This window comes from Podarcis filfolensis, assembly GCF_964270895.1.
Source record: "Podarcis filfolensis genome assembly, chromosome: 2".
NCBI lineage: Eukaryota > Metazoa > Chordata > Lepidosauria > Squamata > Lacertidae > Podarcis > Podarcis filfolensis.
In genome coordinates this window covers 2,279,788-2,296,805 of record NC_139605.1, presented here as the reverse complement: position 1 = coordinate 2,296,805, position 17,018 = coordinate 2,279,788, and the positions used below count along the sequence as shown (strand labels likewise).

The window sequence follows — 17,018 nt, the reverse complement described above, 5'->3', positions numbered from 1 at the left end:
TCTGCTCTTTTTCTCCATTTTGTCTTCCTATATGTTAGGAGAAGTGACAGCTCAGTTGCGGTTACTTGGGACTAACTCCCTTATGGGATAGTTCATATAGTTAGACACTTTTGTAACCCAAGTCTGCCTTCAGGGATGCATCTGTGAACTGAATGAGTAAACCACTTTTATATTGACTTTAACAAGATTGTGTCGTGTCTTTTTATGAGGGAGTAGAAGGGATCTTACCAGAAATCCTATATTCAAAGAGGCTTAACAAGCCTGCAACAAGCTAACCACCATGCTAATTTTAAAAGTTTGAAACTTGGGCCAAAGTGTTGCCACAGAAACTAGGGAGCTAAAGATGCTTTTCTGGCAGTGGGACAAAATGTCACAGATAAAATCCTGAGAGGAGAAACCGGTTCCTTCCAGAAGGTTTTGTCCTTTTCTGCTGAGGCAGCTGGATTTATTATGATTTGTGTTTTGTTATCTCAAGGTCACACAGCCAGAAAGATAAATCTGTGAGCTCAGTGGGCTGGTTTCTCTTTCTTACTTTCATTTTCTAACTTTCACATCTGCTAAGTCCCCTGAAGCTTTGTTCTGTAACGAAGCTGAAAAACCTTTAGTAGAAAGTTCTTCTTTTGCCAATGAACTTTGCCTCTGCCTGATTTATGGAGAACCAGATGCATCCACTCCAAACAAACTTCTGCAGCTCTGCTCTCCATCCAGACATGGAGCACCTTGGCATTGAAGACCAAGACGGGTGCCAGAAAAAGAGACTGTGGTGAATGTGTGGGTCATAAGCTGGGAGTCGTTGGAAAGGAGTCGCTGGGAGTGGCAGAAGGTTCTGTTGAGCAGGTGAGGGAAGAACAGGAGGAGAGAGAAAGAGCTCCATAGAAAGACAAGTCTGCATTGGGATGAGCTGGTGTGGGAATTGTCAGCAGAGAAATATGTACATCCAGCAAAAGGAGATGCAGTGCAACTCCTGAAACTGTTCATAACACAAGCTATGATCTCGTATGAGGAAAGGGATTTAATATGCATTCTTCCCCACCCCCAGTGGATTAGGAAAGAAGATTAGTAAAAGAAGAGAAAGCAGGATTGGATGAACATTAAAAAGGACAATAATTTTGGACTGTGACTTGACTGAGATTTGTTAGAACAGTTTTAATAAGGCTTTATAGAAACTGGACCTAGAAACTGGAGAAATACTAATTTGGGTTATTAGACAATCATAATAAGAGTCATATTGCACTATCTGAGTGGTTAAGATTTGAAGGCTGGGCTGGGGGCGGCGGAATGGAGGGAAAGTGCCATCTTGCTAAAGGGGAGGGAAAAGGCTGGATACTAAATACAGCTGGGTTTATCCAGGAGTGCATATTCTGAGTAATTATTGCTACAGTGGAACGATCACTCAGGGTGGGAGACAGGGAGAAGAGGGGGCACCCAGGGGAGCGCTGGGGGAGCCTGCCTTTCTATGTGTTGACAAATGATATGATACAAATGTGATATAGGCTATTTTTAGTTATTCTCCCATGCCCTTTCTCTTTTCTATACAAATGTGTTTTGTAAGGGTTGTTCAATAATGTTTGCGTTATTATTTTTCTTTGTTGGTTTTCCCTCTGTATGAATTCTTTGATGGGAAGTGAGAACATCCTTCCGAATGAAGCTCTTTCCACATTCCAAGCACTGATATGGTTTCCCCCCTGTATGAATTCTTTGATGGGTCTTGAGATGGGTGCTTTGACTGAAGTTTTTCCCACATTCACAGCACTGATATGGTTTCTGACCTGTATGAGTTCTTTGATGGATCCTGAGATAGGAATTGTGACCAAAGCTCTTTCCACACTCATGGCATTGAAAAGGTTTCTCCCCTGTGTGAATTCTTTGATGGGAAGTGAGCTTGGCCCCCTCCCGGAAGCTCTTTCCACATTCCAAACACTGATATGGTTTCTCCCCTTTATGAATTCTTTGGTGCAAAGTGAGAGTGGAACTGTGACGAAAGCTCTTTCCACATTCCAAGCACTGATAGGGTTTCTCCCCTTTATGAATTCTTTGGTGCAAAGTGAGAGTGGAACTGTGACGAAAGCTCTTTCCACATTCCAAACACTGATATGGTTTCTCCCCTTTATGAATTCTTTGGTGCAAAGTGAGAGTGTAACTGTGACGAAAGCTCTTTCCACATTCCAAGCACTGATAGGGTTTCCTTCCTGTATGAATTCTTTGGTGCAAAGTGAGACTGTGCCTGAGACTGAAGCTCTTCCCACATTTTAAGCATTGATATGGTTTCTCTCCTGTATGAATTCTTTGATGGGAAGTGAGATGTATCCCCTGGCTGAAGCTCTTTCCACATTCAAAGCACTGATAGGGTTTCTCCCCCGTATGAAGTTTTTGATGCAAACTAAGACACTGCATATACCTGAAGCTCTTTCCACATTCCAGGCATGGATATGGTTTCTCCCCTGTATGAATTCTGTGATGGGAAGTAAGCTGCATCCTCTTAGTGAAGCTTTTTCCACATTCCAAGCACTGATATGGTTTCTCGCCTGTATGGACTCTTTGATGGGAAGTGAGATCACCTCTCCGACGAAAGCTCTTTCCACATTCCAAGCACTGATGGGGTTTCTCCCCTGTATGAATTCTGTTATGGGAAGTGAGCTGCACCCTCTGACGAAAGCTCTTTCCACATTCCAAGCACTGATAGGGTTTCTTCCCTGTATGAATTATTTGATGGGAAGTGAGATGTGCACTTTGACTAAAGCTCTTTCCACATTCCAAGCACTGATAGGGTTTCTCCCCTGTATGAATTCTTTGATGGCAAGTGAGAATCTCTCTGTGACTGAAGCTCTTCCCACATTTCAAGCACTGATAGGGTTTCTCCCATGTATGAACTCTATGGTGCTTAGTTAGATTGCAACTTTGACTGAAGCTCTTTCCGCATTCTAAGCATTGATAGGGTTTCTTCCCTGTATGAATTCGTTGATGGGAAGTGAGACTGGAACTGTGACGAAAGCTCTTTCCACACTCAAGGCATTGAAAAGGTTTCTCCCCTGTATGAATTCTTTGATGGATACTGAGACCATCCTTCCGATTAAAGCTCTTTCCGCATTCTAAGCACTGATAGGGTTTCTCCCCTTTATGAATTCGTTGATGGGAAGTGAGACCGGAACTGTGACGAAAGCTGTTTCCACACTCAAGGCATTGAAAGGGTTTCTCCCCTGTATGAATTCTTTGATGGGAAGTGAGACCATCTTTCCGATTGAAGCTCTTTCCACACTTCAAGCACTCATAGGGTTTCTCCCCTTTATGAATTCCTTGATGGGAAGTGAGACTGGAACTGTGACAAAAGCTCTTTCCACATTCCAAGCACTGATAGGGTTTCTCCCCTGTATGAATTCTTTGATGGCAAGTGAGATTCTGACGGTGACGGAAGCTCTTCCCACATTCTCTGCACTGATACAATTTCTCTCCGCTGTTAGTTCTTTCATGTGAAGAGATTCTATCCCTCCGAACAAAGCTCTTTCCTTGATGTGAGGTGGACTGGGGGCTCTGGCAGATGTTCTCTCCGCACTTTGTATATTTATCTGACTTCTCTGCTATGTGAATTCTGTTGTGGTCCCCCTTGGTCTTCCCTTCCAATTCATCACCATCTGCAATGAAGAGAGAAGCTAATTAGAGCCTCAGGAAGAACAAAGTTAATGAATGCTTGTGATAGAGGAGGAACTGAAGAGAGTTAGATGTGAGCCCTTACTATAGTTTTCACTGTTGGCTGGTATTAACTGACATATTGCTTGGTTTTTATCTGGGATAAATTTTGTTTGGCTCAATCCTGGAATCCACTCCATCTCCAATTTCCCTTAAAGCTCTGAGGCTGACATTTAAGAAGGCCTGGGCAGTTCAGACAACCTGGTCATTGCTTTAAAAGGCATGACTAGAAGGAAAAAAATTGCAGAGAAAACAGTGGATATCCCTCCATTCAGGGTTCATGGTGGGGATGTTAGAATCCCGAATGCTGTTGGTCTCCATCTAAATAGTGAAGGTTCATCACATAGAGGTATGTATGGACTTTCAAAGTTACTTGCTTAATTTCAGAACAGATATTATGATCCAACAGGAAGCATTACCAAGAGGGTCCATGACCCCGCGATTCTCCTCCTTGACTTCCTTATGCAGAGCTCTCTGGTCAAGATCCAGCAAATTGTCTGTGAAACAAACAGCAACATCTTCACCTGCACACTCTCCACCAGCTGTTGCTTCAATCTAAATTTGGTCTAAATTTTAATTTATACCTAAATCACTCTCTTCAGTTTGAACCCCACTCCCATTTTCAAGAGTAGACTAACTCTGTATCGTTTCATTGGTGACAAAAGAGGAAAAGTGACTAACTCACACTTAATCTAAACACAACAGCCGCAAGAGCTCCTGACTAGGCATTCAGCTATGCAATGTTGAATGTTCTCTGTTCTCTCCTGTTTCCCTTTTTTTCTTTCAATTTAAACCAATTCAGGAACCCAGAACTCATACACTGACCACTAATGGTGAACCATATGCTAGAGATACTTGGTCTACATATTTGTATATTAGTCCTATGATCCTTGTTTTTAAAAGCAAATAAAAAGTTATTCCCCCCTTCATGGATCACTGCCTTGCTGTGGCGAAGGGGCTTGAATAACTCAGAGAAGCTATGAGCTATGCCGTGCAGGGCCACCCAAGATGGACAGGTCATAGTGGAGAGTTTTGACCAAACGTGATCCACCTGGAGCAGGAACTGGCAAGCCACTCGAGTATCCCTGCCAAGAAAACTCCATGGAGAAAGACAACAGGCATATAAAAGTTATGACGCTGGAAGATGAGCCCCTCAGGTCGGAAGGCGTCCAACATGCTACTGAGGAAGAGCGGAGGACAAGTACAAGTATATTCAGAGCTGATGAAGCGGCTGGGCCAAAGCCGAAAGGTTGCTCAGTTGCGTATATGCCTGGAAGTGAAAGGAAAGTCCAATGCTGTAAAGAAAAATATTGCATAGAAACCTGGAATGTAAGAACCGTGAACCTTGGTAAGTTGGATGTGGTCAAAAATGAGATGTCAAGAATAAATATTGACATCCTGGGCATCAGTGAACAAAAATGGACAGGAATGGGCGAATTCAGTTCGGATGTCCATCATATCTACTACTGTCCCGTAAAAGAAATGGAGTGGCCCTCATAGTCAACAAAAGAGTGGCGAAAGCTGTACTGGGATGCAATCTCAAAAATGATAGAATGATCTCGATACAAATCTAAGGCAGACCTTTTAACATCACAGTAATCCAGGTTTATGCACCAACCACTGGTGCTGAAGAAACTGAAATTGACCAATTCTATGATGACTTACAACACCTTATAGAAATGACACCAAACAAGGATGTTCTTCTCATTATAGGGGATTGGAATGCTAAAGTAGGGAGTCAAGAGATAAAAGGAACAACTGGCAAGTTTGTCCTTAGAGTTCCAAACAAAGCAGGGCATAGGCTAATAGAGTTCTGCCAAGAGAACAAGCTGGTCATCACAAACACTCTTTTCCAACAACACAAGAGACGACTCTACACATCGACATCACCAGATGAGCAGCATCGAAATCAGATTGATTATATTCTCTGCAGCCAAAGATGGAGAAGCTCTATACAGTCAGCAAAAACAAGACCTGGAGCTGACTGTGGCTCAGATCATCAGCTTCTTATAGCAAAATTCAAGCTTAAACTGAAGAAAGTAGGAAAAACCACTGGGCCGGTAAGATACAATCTAAATCAAATCCCTTATGAATACACAGTGGAAGTGAGGAACAGGTTTAAGGATTTAGATTTGGTGGACAGAGTGCCTGAAGAACTATGGATGGAGGCTCGTACCATTATACAGGAGGCAGCAAGAAAAACCATCCCAATGAAAAGGAAATGCAAGAAAGCAAAGTGGTTGCCCAACGAGGCCTTACAAATAGCGGGGGAGAAAAGGCAAGCAAAATGCGAGGGAGATAGTGAAAAATACAGGAAATTGAATGCAGATTTCCAAAAAATAGCAAGGAGAGACAAGAAGGCCTTCTTAAACGAGCAATGCAAAGAAATAGAGGAAAACAATAGAATGGGAAAAACCAGAGGTCTGTTCAAGAAAATTGGAGATATGAAAGGAACATTTCGTACAAAGATTACCATAATAAAAGACAAAAGTGGTAAGGACCTAACAGAAGCAGAAGACATGAAGAAGAGGTGGCAAGAATACACAGAGGACTTATACCAGAAAGATATGGATGCCTCGTACACCCCAGGTAGTGTGGTTGCTGACCTGCCGATACAGCGTCAGGGCTCCGGCAATCACGGCAAGCCTCTTCACACCCGGCTGGTCCCCTCGACACCCCACTACCTGTAGGGCACTTTTTTGGGGGGGGGTGTCTAACCCTGGCACTCACCCCCACTGCTCAAAAGCCCCAGTAACAGTCGTCTTTTAAATGGACGACTCGAACTGCCTCACCATTTCCCTTCGCAGACAAATCGGAAGCCCAGGATCAGGTTACTTTCAAGAGTCATGACTTCTAATGCTGCCTGAAGGATCGGTAAGTTGTCTGACATTGTAGAGCATTCAATCACGGTACTGGTTTTAGACATTTTGAGCTGCCAATACATTGTGGTGGTCGGGGGGCTGTGATGTATTCCTAGTTCAAATTGCCTGCAGATGACAAAGGTGCAGACAGGCAGGTGGAGGAGCCCGAAATGGTGCCCCCCGAGCAAGCCCCAATACCTCTCTGGTTCCATCCATGTCCCCATCTCCACTCCCCTGGAACTCACCAGATCTCTCAGAGGTCCCTGGGAGGGAATGCTCAGAGGTTGTGCGAAGGGATGCAGGAGACAACCTGACCAGGTCAACCATCCATCTTCCCCCTTCCATCCTTATGAGCTTTGCAGGATCCGTCTCTTTCATCCTTCCTGAGCAATCAAGAAGCGAAAACAAGCTGCAGGGTCCTGGGAGAGAGGAAGAAGCAAAGGGAGCCTCAGAGGCCCTGCAGGGATTCTCTTGCCCTAGATATTCCCCTGCCCCTGGAGAAGCACAAATGGGGCAGCCCCTTCCCAAGAGAAGCCCCATTTCTAAACATCTCCAGTGATTCCAATTTCTTCTGTATGCTCCTCACCCCACTTGCAAGCTTGGCATGGTCTACACAGTAGTGACCTCAGAGTAGATCCTATTGAACGCAGTGGGGATAATTGACAGAACTTGGTACAAAAACCAGTCACCATCCTGTCTCTAAGCCTGAAAACTGCAACCCCAGAGCATGGGCAGAAAAGAGCAGAGTAGATATTACATGTAGGTGCCCCCATGCTAGGTGCTTTGTATGGAGAGCCCTGTTCACAATCTTTGAGCTCTCTCATCACAAGCCAGACAGATGTTGTGGCCGTATCCACCTCTGTCAGGAGTTGCATGGGGTCCAAATCTGTATGTGGAAGTAGAGGAGCTGGTGATGCCACATTTTTGAAATACCAGGAAACTAATACACCTCTCCTCCTTAGATATCGTCTGTGCTTATACACCATCTTCGCAAGACTACAGTCCCAAAATGTGGCCCCCACCCTGGCACAGAAGCAATCAAAGTATAGATCTTCCACATGTCCTAAATCTGCAGTGTTCTTAAGAACACCAGGCATGTATATCCTCCAAAAACTCCAGAGGCGAGCTTTACGCTCCTCTTGTGACAAGATTCCCAAAGGCTTAGGGTAGCTTGATAGAACTAGTCTATTTTGAGAAAGCACCAATGTCCCCTGTTAGTAGTAGGAGCCACACAGTGACTGATAATCCCTCTTTTGTCCCAGAAGGTGGGGAGTAGGTGTCTTTTATCCTTGCTTTATTCTTCTTGATAATACATAAATAAATGTCCCCTACTGTATCTTACATTTTTCTAAGAGTATTATTCACAATCATGCTTGCCTCCTGCGGGAGGAAGTTCCAGTTTTACCTACGCACTGTGGAAGTTATAAGTTTAATGTAAATAAAACATTCTGCGACAGCAGCAGCTGCAGAGAAACTCCAGGATGGGGAACATCCTTGAAACCTCCCTCTGGGATCAGAGAGAGAAAAGTTGGCAGACCTGCCACCCAGAGCCCCCTCCTTCTCCTCCCTGCATTGGCAAGCCCAGTGCAGCCAGTTTAGCCCTCTGGCTCTCCCCTTTTCTCCACGGAGGGGCCCCAGGCGTGGCCCCTGCCCAGAGAGGCTTCCCTTGAGGCTCTGGGCTGGAGACCTGAGCTGATCTGGAGGAGGATCTGGCAGGGGGAAAGGACGGCCTGGCAGGGGCTCCTCCACTGGAAGGGGCATTCTGGGCATGCCCTCCCCCCCAGACCCCTCCCTCCTTCCCCAAAGAGGATGCCAAGGAAGAGCAGAGCTGCAGACCCCCTGGAAACTCGCCCCCTCCCAGGCTTGGCAGAGAGGAATGGGGGGGGGCAGGACCCTCTGCTCCCAGACTTGGGGGTCTTCCCCTGCAGCCCCGGGACCCCCTTCTCCCATGGGCCCCCCAAGGGGGAAGAGAGAGGAGACTCACCGGATTCTTCCCAGGAGGGAAACCGAGGCAGCGAATAGAGGAGACAAGACACAAAAGATGCCGCCCGCAAGGGACTGGGAACGGAGGGAGGGGATTCTGCTCTGGAGGGCCCGCCCCGCCTCTCTACTTCCTGTCCTCTCTAGGACTCCGGCTCTGGTCGATTTAACCCTTCGCAAGCTGAGCACAGCCCCCTGGCTGGCTGGCTGTCCTCCTTCCCTCCCAGAATCCGGGGGTCCAGGGCATGTGCAGAGTTCTCTGTGATTCTCGGCTCAGATGCCGCTTAGTGCCCTGCCCCCAGATGGGTGGGGTATAAATAAAATAATAATAATGCTTCACCTGCTCACTAGCAGAGTGAAAGTCTGTTGCAATATTAGGAGGGTACTTGAGGGAGACACCGGTCCCTTGGGAGCAAAAGCCTCCGCTGGTAAAGCAGGAGACTCTCGATTTCAGGGTCCTGGGTTCAAGCCCCACTTTAGGCACTGCAAAGGGTTGGACTGGATGACCCTCGACCCCTCTGTGAATCTGTTAAATGCAAATAAATAAATCAGTACACTCCCCAGTTGGAGAACTCGCTCCAGACTTAGAAAGGGACCTTCAGTGGGGACAAAGGTCGGGTTCTGCATTTAGGCAGGAAGACTCCGAGGCCCAAATATCAGATGGGGCGCCCCCACCTCGCTGCTCTCCCTCCCGCCCCCTTCCCAAATTCTGGAGGGCTCTTGGAGGCAGCTTGTTTCCTGCTGTTTCCGATTCAACTTCAAAATCGTAGAATTCAGAGGATCGCAGAATTCTGGAGTTGGAAGGGACCCTGAGGGTCATCTAGTCCAGGCGGGGGAAGGTTGGGCGGCATGGCCAGGATCCGGGAGGGCGCGGAGGGGAATTTGGCCCGGGATAGTCCCTCCGCTTTCCTGGAAGCGAGTGCCGCTGCCCTCGTGGGCCTCTTGGCTTGGGGGGAGCCTGGTCCCCTTTGGCTCTGCTGTGTCCCCAGCGATGCCCAAGGGGATCCTCCATGGACAGAGCCAGTCTACCTTGGAACGGGGGAGAAGGAGAATGGGAGGATGCTCTTCAACTCCTGCTTGCGGAGTTCCCTGGGGGGGGCGCCTGGTCATCGGCTGCTGCCAGGAGGCTGGGCTAGGTGGGCCCTTGTCCTGATCCAGCAGGGCTCTTCTTATGGAGCCTCCAGGCCCAGAGGCACTCTACCCAGGCAGCTCTGTTCTGTGGGGCACTGGGCTGCTGTGAGGACAGGAGGCTGGGCTAGGTGGGAGGGGTCCCCTTGGTCCGGACCCAGATTCTGCTGCTGCTGCTGCTTTGGGGCTCACACCCGGAGGCAGGAGCGTTATTTGGCAGATCCCTGCCTCTGGTGGCCAAGCTGGGCTGCTGGTTCCTGGAGGAGGCTGGGGGTGGAGACTTAGTCATGCCCAGTGCCCTCAAGCAGCACCCTGCCATTTTGTTCCTGCCCCCACCCAGGAGACGCCTGGAAGAATCTGCCCTGGAGTCTGAGTTGCCCCTGGATGTTGAGGCTGGCCTGGTCTTCCAGGTCCTGGGTCTGGAGACCCCCACCCTTAAAATAAAAACCAGGCCCCCTTCCCATCCCTGCTTCTCATTCACCTTGAAGCACCTCTAAATTCAGCCTCACTGTGATATACCCATTTCACAGGCGCCACAACTGAGGCTGGGAAACTGCACCCATTTCACTGTGATGCTGATGCGTCATTTCCCAACCTGGGCATGAGTTAATTATAATGCCCCCCCACACACACACACACACAATTGATTTTTCTCCTTTCCAGCACTCCTGCGTTAAGAAGGAAGTAAAACGAAATTAAATGATTCTCTGGATCTTCAGTGTCAGCAAACACTCCTTCCCTGATCTCTGTTTGTAAACCACCAGTGTCAGAATTGCTTTCTTTGGAGGTTTTCCAAACAGAGGCTGGAAGGCCAAATGTCAGGGATTCTTTATTGCAGGGGGTGGGACTAGATGTCCGTTGGGGTCCAACCTCACAGTTGTTTACTATTATTATTAGTTTCTTTTTAAAAGATCAGTGTTGAACAACACTAAACAACAACAACACACTACAGTGGTACCTCGGGTTAAGTACTTAATTCGTTCTGGAGGTCCATTCTTAACGCCATCACCCCAGTATGACTCCCCTTTATCACACACACAGCCCAACAAGACAATGACAAAAACCCACCTACAGCATACAAATCAATGTGGCTAACCTGATGCAAAACACCCACCCACCCCACTCACCCATGAAAACAAAGACCACCACAGCCAACCACAAATGAACAACCACACCCTAGGCCAACCCTGTTGTGACGTGGGGTTTGTGATTTCAGCTCTCTTGACATAATACGCTGGAGACAGTTCTGTAGTAACACTTCTTTATTAAAGCAAACAAGACTGGGAACTGAGGAGGGGAGAGCTACATTTATAGGGACAGGGAACTAGCTAGAAAGGATACATTTTGGAGGGAACAATATCAGGCAATCACAGTCCTGCCTTTTGGAGGAAACCAATAAGACAGAGGATCCAAATACAGCAGCTTAAATGAACCAATAGTAGCTGTACCCTCTGGAACCAAAAGGCAGTTACTTTACCCTAATGCAAATACAGACAATAATAATACAGATATAAAATCCTTTGACTCAATACACAACACCCCTCCCCCCCTAGTGAGCACCGCAGACGTAATCTCTCAGGTACTGTGGGGTCCTACAACTTCTACTTGATCTCCTGACAACAGGTGTTGCCGGTTCTGGATTGGATGTTACCTGTGGTAAGGGGGGTGCTATAGGGGTTTCGTCAGGAACAGATGGAGTCCCAGACATCGCAGGGTCCCCTACCTGTACCTCGTCATCCTGAGGACTAGCAGACCCTGGTTCATTTGCTGAAGCCCCTGGTGACTGCACCTCTGGGCCATTTTCACTCTGGTCTTGCAGCTCTGCGTCGTTAGCCAGGGATGAATTATCTGACCCCTCCCTGCTGAGCGCCCAGCGCCTCAGCTGATCTATATGTCTTTTCCAAACTTGCCCATTTTCCAAGGTCACATAGTAGGACACTGGTCCACTAGTCCGGGTGACCACACCAGCCACCCACCGCGGACCTCGTGAATAGTTCCTCACCCAGACCAGATCTTCAGGGGCGAGATACCTTGTTGTGTCAGCCTCAGCCTGCGGGGTTGCTCTTGAATTACGGTTTGGCATTTTATCGGGGTGGACATAATCCAGCACCGTTACCAGTCTTCTACCCAAGAGCAGCTCAGCTGGCGACTTGACCGTCGCAGTACACGGCGTCGCATGCTGCAAGAATAACATTCGCGCGATGTGAGCTGACCAGTTACCCTCCATTAAGCGCGCAATGGATTCTTTGGCTGTTCTTACCATGTGCTCAGCCTGCCCATTGGAGGATGGGTGAAAGGGCGCAGATGTGACCCCTCTTATGAAGTTATCAGCCAAGAATGCCCTGAATTCTTGGGATACAAAAGCTGCCCCATTATCTGATACAATGGTCTCAGGTAACCCGTGGGTTGCAAACAGCTGCCTCAACACCTTGATTACGGCAGCTGATGCCATGCTAGGGACCATCGCCACTTCTAACCATTTGGAATATGCATCGACGATAACCAAAAAGACCTTCCCCTGGAATGGCCCAGCAAAATCTAAGTGCAGCCGGCTCCAGGGAGATCTGGACTGCTCCCACCAGTGAACTGGTGCTCTGGCCACTTCTGGCCGCACCTCTTGGCATGCCTTGCATGTTCGTACCCATTGTTCTATGTTCTGGTCCATTCCAGGCCACCACACATAACATCGGGCTAGCGACTTCATCCTGACCATTCCTGGGTGTCCCATGTGAAGCGTCTCAAGAACCCTGTTTCTCAGTGGTGCTGGGATGATCACCCTATCTCCCCACAGGAGACAACCCTTATGCATGGACAACTCGTGCTGCCTTGTCGCATAAGGCCTGAATTTGTCTTCATGCAGACCACCTGGCCACCCCCTCCCCACCCAAGTGAGCACACGGGAGAGAACAGCATCTTTCCTCGTTTTCTCAGCTATATCAGTAGCCGTTACAGGAGCCCCCGGAAGTGTTTCCAGCATCATTATGTGCTCCGCTGGAGCAGGATCCACATTGCTCCCGCCAGGAAGAGGCAATCAACTCAGCGCATCAGCATGGCACAACCGTTTCCCCGGCACATGGGTCAAGGTGTACTGGAACCCGTTCAGGAATATAGACCAACGCGACATTCTGGGGGAGAGAATTTGTGGCGTTTGTTTGTTCGGGTTGAACAACCCTAACAGTGGTTTGTGGTCCGTTTCAATGGAGAAATGGCGACCATACACATAATCATGGAACTTTTTGATTCCTGCCACAATTGCAAGCACCTCTTTGTCAATTTGAGCATAGTTGCGCTCCGTGGGCGACAACGTACGGGAATAGAAAGAGATGGGCTTTTCCGACCCATCCGGTTCCCTATGACTCAGCACCGCCCCTAGGCCGTATTGAGAGGCATCACATGCCAGGACCAGCGGCTTCGACTCATCATAATGAGCAAGGACGCTCCTGCTACTCAGCATTCCTCGCAAGGAGTCAAGCGCCTTCTGCTGCCCCTGCCCCCATCGCCACACATTCTTTTTCTGCAACAGTCGATGTAATGGTTCAGCTACCGAAGCTTTGTGGGGTAAGAACGAATGATAAAAGTTAATAAGTCCCAGGAATGACTGCAACTGCGTCTTGTTCTGTGGTCGTGGTGCCTCGATGATGGCCTTAATCTTAGCATCTGTGGGGTGGATGCCTGATGCATCAATTTTAAACCCCAAGAAATCCACAGTTGGCACCCCAAAACTGCATTTTTCCTTTTTCAGTTGCAACCCCACCTCCTTGAACTTGAGCAACACTGCACGGACACGCGCAACCAGTTCCTGTGGGTCTTTTCCAGCAATCAAAACGTCATAAAAAAATGGCAAGACCCCCGGCAGACCTCTTAACAGGCGTTCCATGAGCCCTTGAAAAATCCCTGGGGCCACACAAACTCCAAATTGTAATCTGTTAACTCTGAACGCCCCTTTATGTGTGACAATAGTCTGTGCTTCCGCTGATTGTGGGGTTACTGGCAGCTGTTGGTAAGCTTGTGCCAGGTCAATTTTGGCGAACACCTTGCCCCCAGCCAGTTTAGCCAACAGATGTGATACGACTGGAATATGGTATGAGTTTCCCCTGAGTGCCTTATTGATAGTACATTTGTAATCTGCACAGATCCTGACTTCCCCATTTGCTTTAAGGGGCGTGACAATTGGAGTCTCCCACTTAGCAGAGTCCACGGGTGAGAGAACTCCCTGCTTGACCAATTTATCCAGCTCTGCTTCGATCTTGGGTTGCAGTGCAAATGGCACTCGCCTTGGTTTGAGTCGGATTGGGGCCACCCCAGGGTCCAATTCGAAATCAACTGGGGGCCCTTTATAACAACCCAGTTTTCCATTAGAGAGACCGGCAAATTCTTTGGATAATGCCTCGCTCATCTCAGGGCAGGTTTGGATTGAATTAAGCCCTGATATACTCAGTCCCAGGGCGGGGAACCAGTCAGTGCCCAGGAGACCGGGGTGACTGCCCTTCGCAATCACCAGTTTGAGTACCGCCTGTTTGTCCCGGAACTGTACTCTCACGGCACACATTCCCATGACATGGATGCGGCCCGCTGAGTATGACTGCAAGGTTGCCGGGAAGGGCTCCAGAGGGGGCAACTTACCCCTGGGGAAGAATGTCCTCGCGGTCTGGTCCGACACGATAGTGAATCCAGATCCGGAGTCCACCTCCATGTCGCACAGCTGACCCTCAATCTTCACCTTGACGTGTGCCTTGCCTTGCGCTGGAAACTGCACGACCCTCCCGTTGATCTCCATTACGTAGTGGCAGTCCTTTAGAACATGGTTTGCCGTGGACGGTCTGCGATGCTCCAGTCTAGTTGCTCCTGTCGCTCCCAACGCCGCTGATCTACAGACCCTGGCGATGTGACCTGTCTTCCCGCACGTCCGGCACATAGCATCCCGGAAACGACAACTCTTCCGCTCATGGTTTCCGCCACAACCAGGGCACCTGCCTCGGTGATCTTTGTGCACTGTGCAGGCCTGACGCACTGACTCGACCCCACGGACTGGGCTTTGGCTCGGAGTAGCCTCTAGCTCGTCCATGGCATGCGCAACTTCTATCTGTGGCTTAGGGGCCTTGCGACTGGCATCAAGCTCCTCTCTTTCATAATTCTCCGTGGCGGTGGCCTCCTTCAAGGCTGAAGCAAGGGTAACCTCTTCTTTAGCCACGATGCGTCTTCTGGCTTTCTTGCTGCTCAGACCACCGATAAACCGATCCAGGAGAGTCTCTTCCAGACATTGGAAGTCGAGCTTCCGCAGTTCAGCTAGGAATGCAGATACAGACTCCCCAGCACGCTGCTGCCTCTTATGAAACTCCAACCGCCGGGCCATCTTGGTCTCAGTAGGCGCCAAATGGCTTGTCAGGCAGGCAAGAATATCTTTGAGAGGTGTCTCACTTAGCTTCGCTGGAGCAAGCAATGCCTTGGCCAGCTTGAAGGTCTCAGGCCCACAGTAGCTCAGGAATGTGGCCCTTCTTTTGCTGGCATCGGTGATCCCTTGAGCCACTGCGAAGAACTCAAAGCGTTCGACGTAATCTTCCCACGTGTGGGGATCTGATGGCTGGAAGGGCTCCAATACCCTTGGACTCTCCATTGTCCTGTGGGCAGGGTCGTCTTCTCAGCCGGCCAGTGAGTCTTGTTCTTAGCTACAATCCGGACTCTGAGGCAGGGCTGCGTTTAACCGCTCCTCAGCATTCCGGATCCCATCCTCGTCGCCAGTTGTTGTGACGTGGGGTTTGTGATTTCAGCTCTCTTGACATAATATGCTGGAGACAGTTCTGTAGTAACACTTCTTTATTAAAGCAAACAAGACTGGGAACTGAGGAGGGGAGAGCTACATTTATAGGGACAGGGAACTAGCTAGAAAGGATACATTTTGGAGGGAACAATATCAGGCAATCACAGTCCTGCCTTTTGGAGGAAACCAATAAGACAGAGGATCCAAATACAGCAACTTAAATGAACCAATAGTAGCTGTACCCTCTGGAACCAAAAGGCAGTTACTTTACCCGAATGCAAATACCGACAATAATAATACAGATATAAGATCCTTTGACTCAATACACAACAAACCCCAACCTCTCTCATCACCAAAGGGACACAGGTGAACAGCAGAGAACCCGCACAAGCAATGCTGACACAAAACCCCACATATATTAAGTAAAATAGAAACATCGTCACCCGATGATCTGCCCTGGCGGCCCTGGCTTCCTCCTTGGAGGTCCCTTTAGGAGGAGAAGGGGTCCCAGGTCTCCATGGGGGAAATCGCCCTTGAGGCCTTCGGGGCCAATGCTTTAGCCTTTCAGGCTCCAGCCTCCTTCTTTATGGTGGGATCACATGCAGACGTTCCCAGGTTTACTAAGGATCCCTTGAAAAAGATGGGCTCTGCTTCGGCATGTTGTGCCCTCCCCCCGCCCCAACCATCTGTAAACTGAACTGTAAACACTAAGAAAAAATGTATTGCTGATTCATTTTTTGAATGTTTTAAATAGTTTCTACCAATAATTATATTCAATCTCATTATAAATCACTTTCAATTTTTTTTAAAAAAATCCTGTCATGTATATGTAGTAGAAATTCAAAAAGAGGTTCCCAGACTGGAGGTTATCCACACAGAAACCCCCCCCCCCCAAAAAAAGGAGGAAGTCTCCAGGTGGAAAGATAGGCCTTTATTGAAATACAAATGTTCCTGCAAAGAACCACATACATATAGAACACATACATTTACATTTACACAGTACATATACACAATACGTTATTTTCCTAACATAAAGCATACCTACGTTACTCTATATTATGCCTACCTATACTATACATACCAACACATCTACCCCACATGAACACCCACAAAGTGACTTGACTTCCAGCCGTTCTTGTTACACTACTTTATTTTTCCAATTGCCTTAAACACATTTCATTATTTCTTTAATCTCTTCTTCTATCTTAACTTTACTCTCCTTTCACTCTAATCATGTTCTGGATTCACTCAATATCTGTCAAAAGTTTGACTTTTTCCACATAGCTTTTGATGTATTCCTTAAAGATAGCCCACTCCTTATTCACTTTTTCAACTGGTTGTAAATATTTTCCCAGAACCCCACAATCTCTTTGCATTCCCACCCCATGTGTAGAAAGGTTCCCGCCCCGTTGTTGCATCTCCAACAAACATCACTACAGTTTTTATACATTTTTGCCAGTCTAACCAGGGTCAGGTACCATCTGTATTGCATTTTCGTTACATTCTCTCTTAAATTGTAGCATGCCGTAAATTTAATATCCCTGTCTCACAGTAGTTGGCTCATCATATTTCCCCCTAAATCCTGGGCCTACTTTACCATCGCTGTC

General features: G+C 48.0%; 1 protein-coding gene and 1 long non-coding RNA gene across 3 annotated transcripts in view; both read right to left on the bottom strand.

Moving 5' to 3' along the window:
* LOC310757367 overlaps window positions 1-16,533 on the bottom strand; it is a 37,488-nt gene extending 20,955 nt beyond the window's left edge. The window contains exon 1 of the long non-coding RNA XR_014545112.1: window positions 16,421-16,533. This is a non-coding gene — a long non-coding RNA (uncharacterized lncRNA). The remainder of the gene's footprint in view (window positions 1-16,420) is intronic.
* On the bottom strand, window positions 1,132-8,852 carry LOC310756598 (uncharacterized protein). 2 transcript variants are annotated; one of them, XM_083600928.1, is made up of 3 exons: window positions 8,530-8,852; window positions 6,791-6,928; window positions 1,132-3,629 (listed from the first exon to the last, which is right to left on the bottom strand). In XM_083600928.1, exons 2-3 carry the CDS (start codon window positions 6,921-6,923, stop codon window positions 1,531-1,533), a joined length of 2,232 nt encoding a protein of 743 aa, XP_083457054.1. In that variant the 5' UTR covers window positions 6,924-6,928; window positions 8,530-8,852; the 3' UTR covers window positions 1,132-1,530. The 2 variants fall into 2 exon arrangements, with proteins under 2 accessions (XP_083457054.1, XP_083457053.1); XM_083600927.1 differs by having other exon boundaries at window positions 6,791-6,964; window positions 8,530-8,851.
* Window positions 16,534-17,018: the final 485 nt, after the last annotated feature.

Coding starts and splice junctions, on each gene's coding strand:
- LOC310756598 (XM_083600928.1), bottom strand. CDS start 6,923: ATGAAAGAGACGGATCCTGCAAAGCTCATAAGGATGGAAGGGGGAAGA. Junction 3,630..6,790: donor AGGGACCTCTGAGAGATCTG/GTGAGTTCCAGG, acceptor TCTTCATTGCAG/ATGGTGATGAATTGGAAGGG.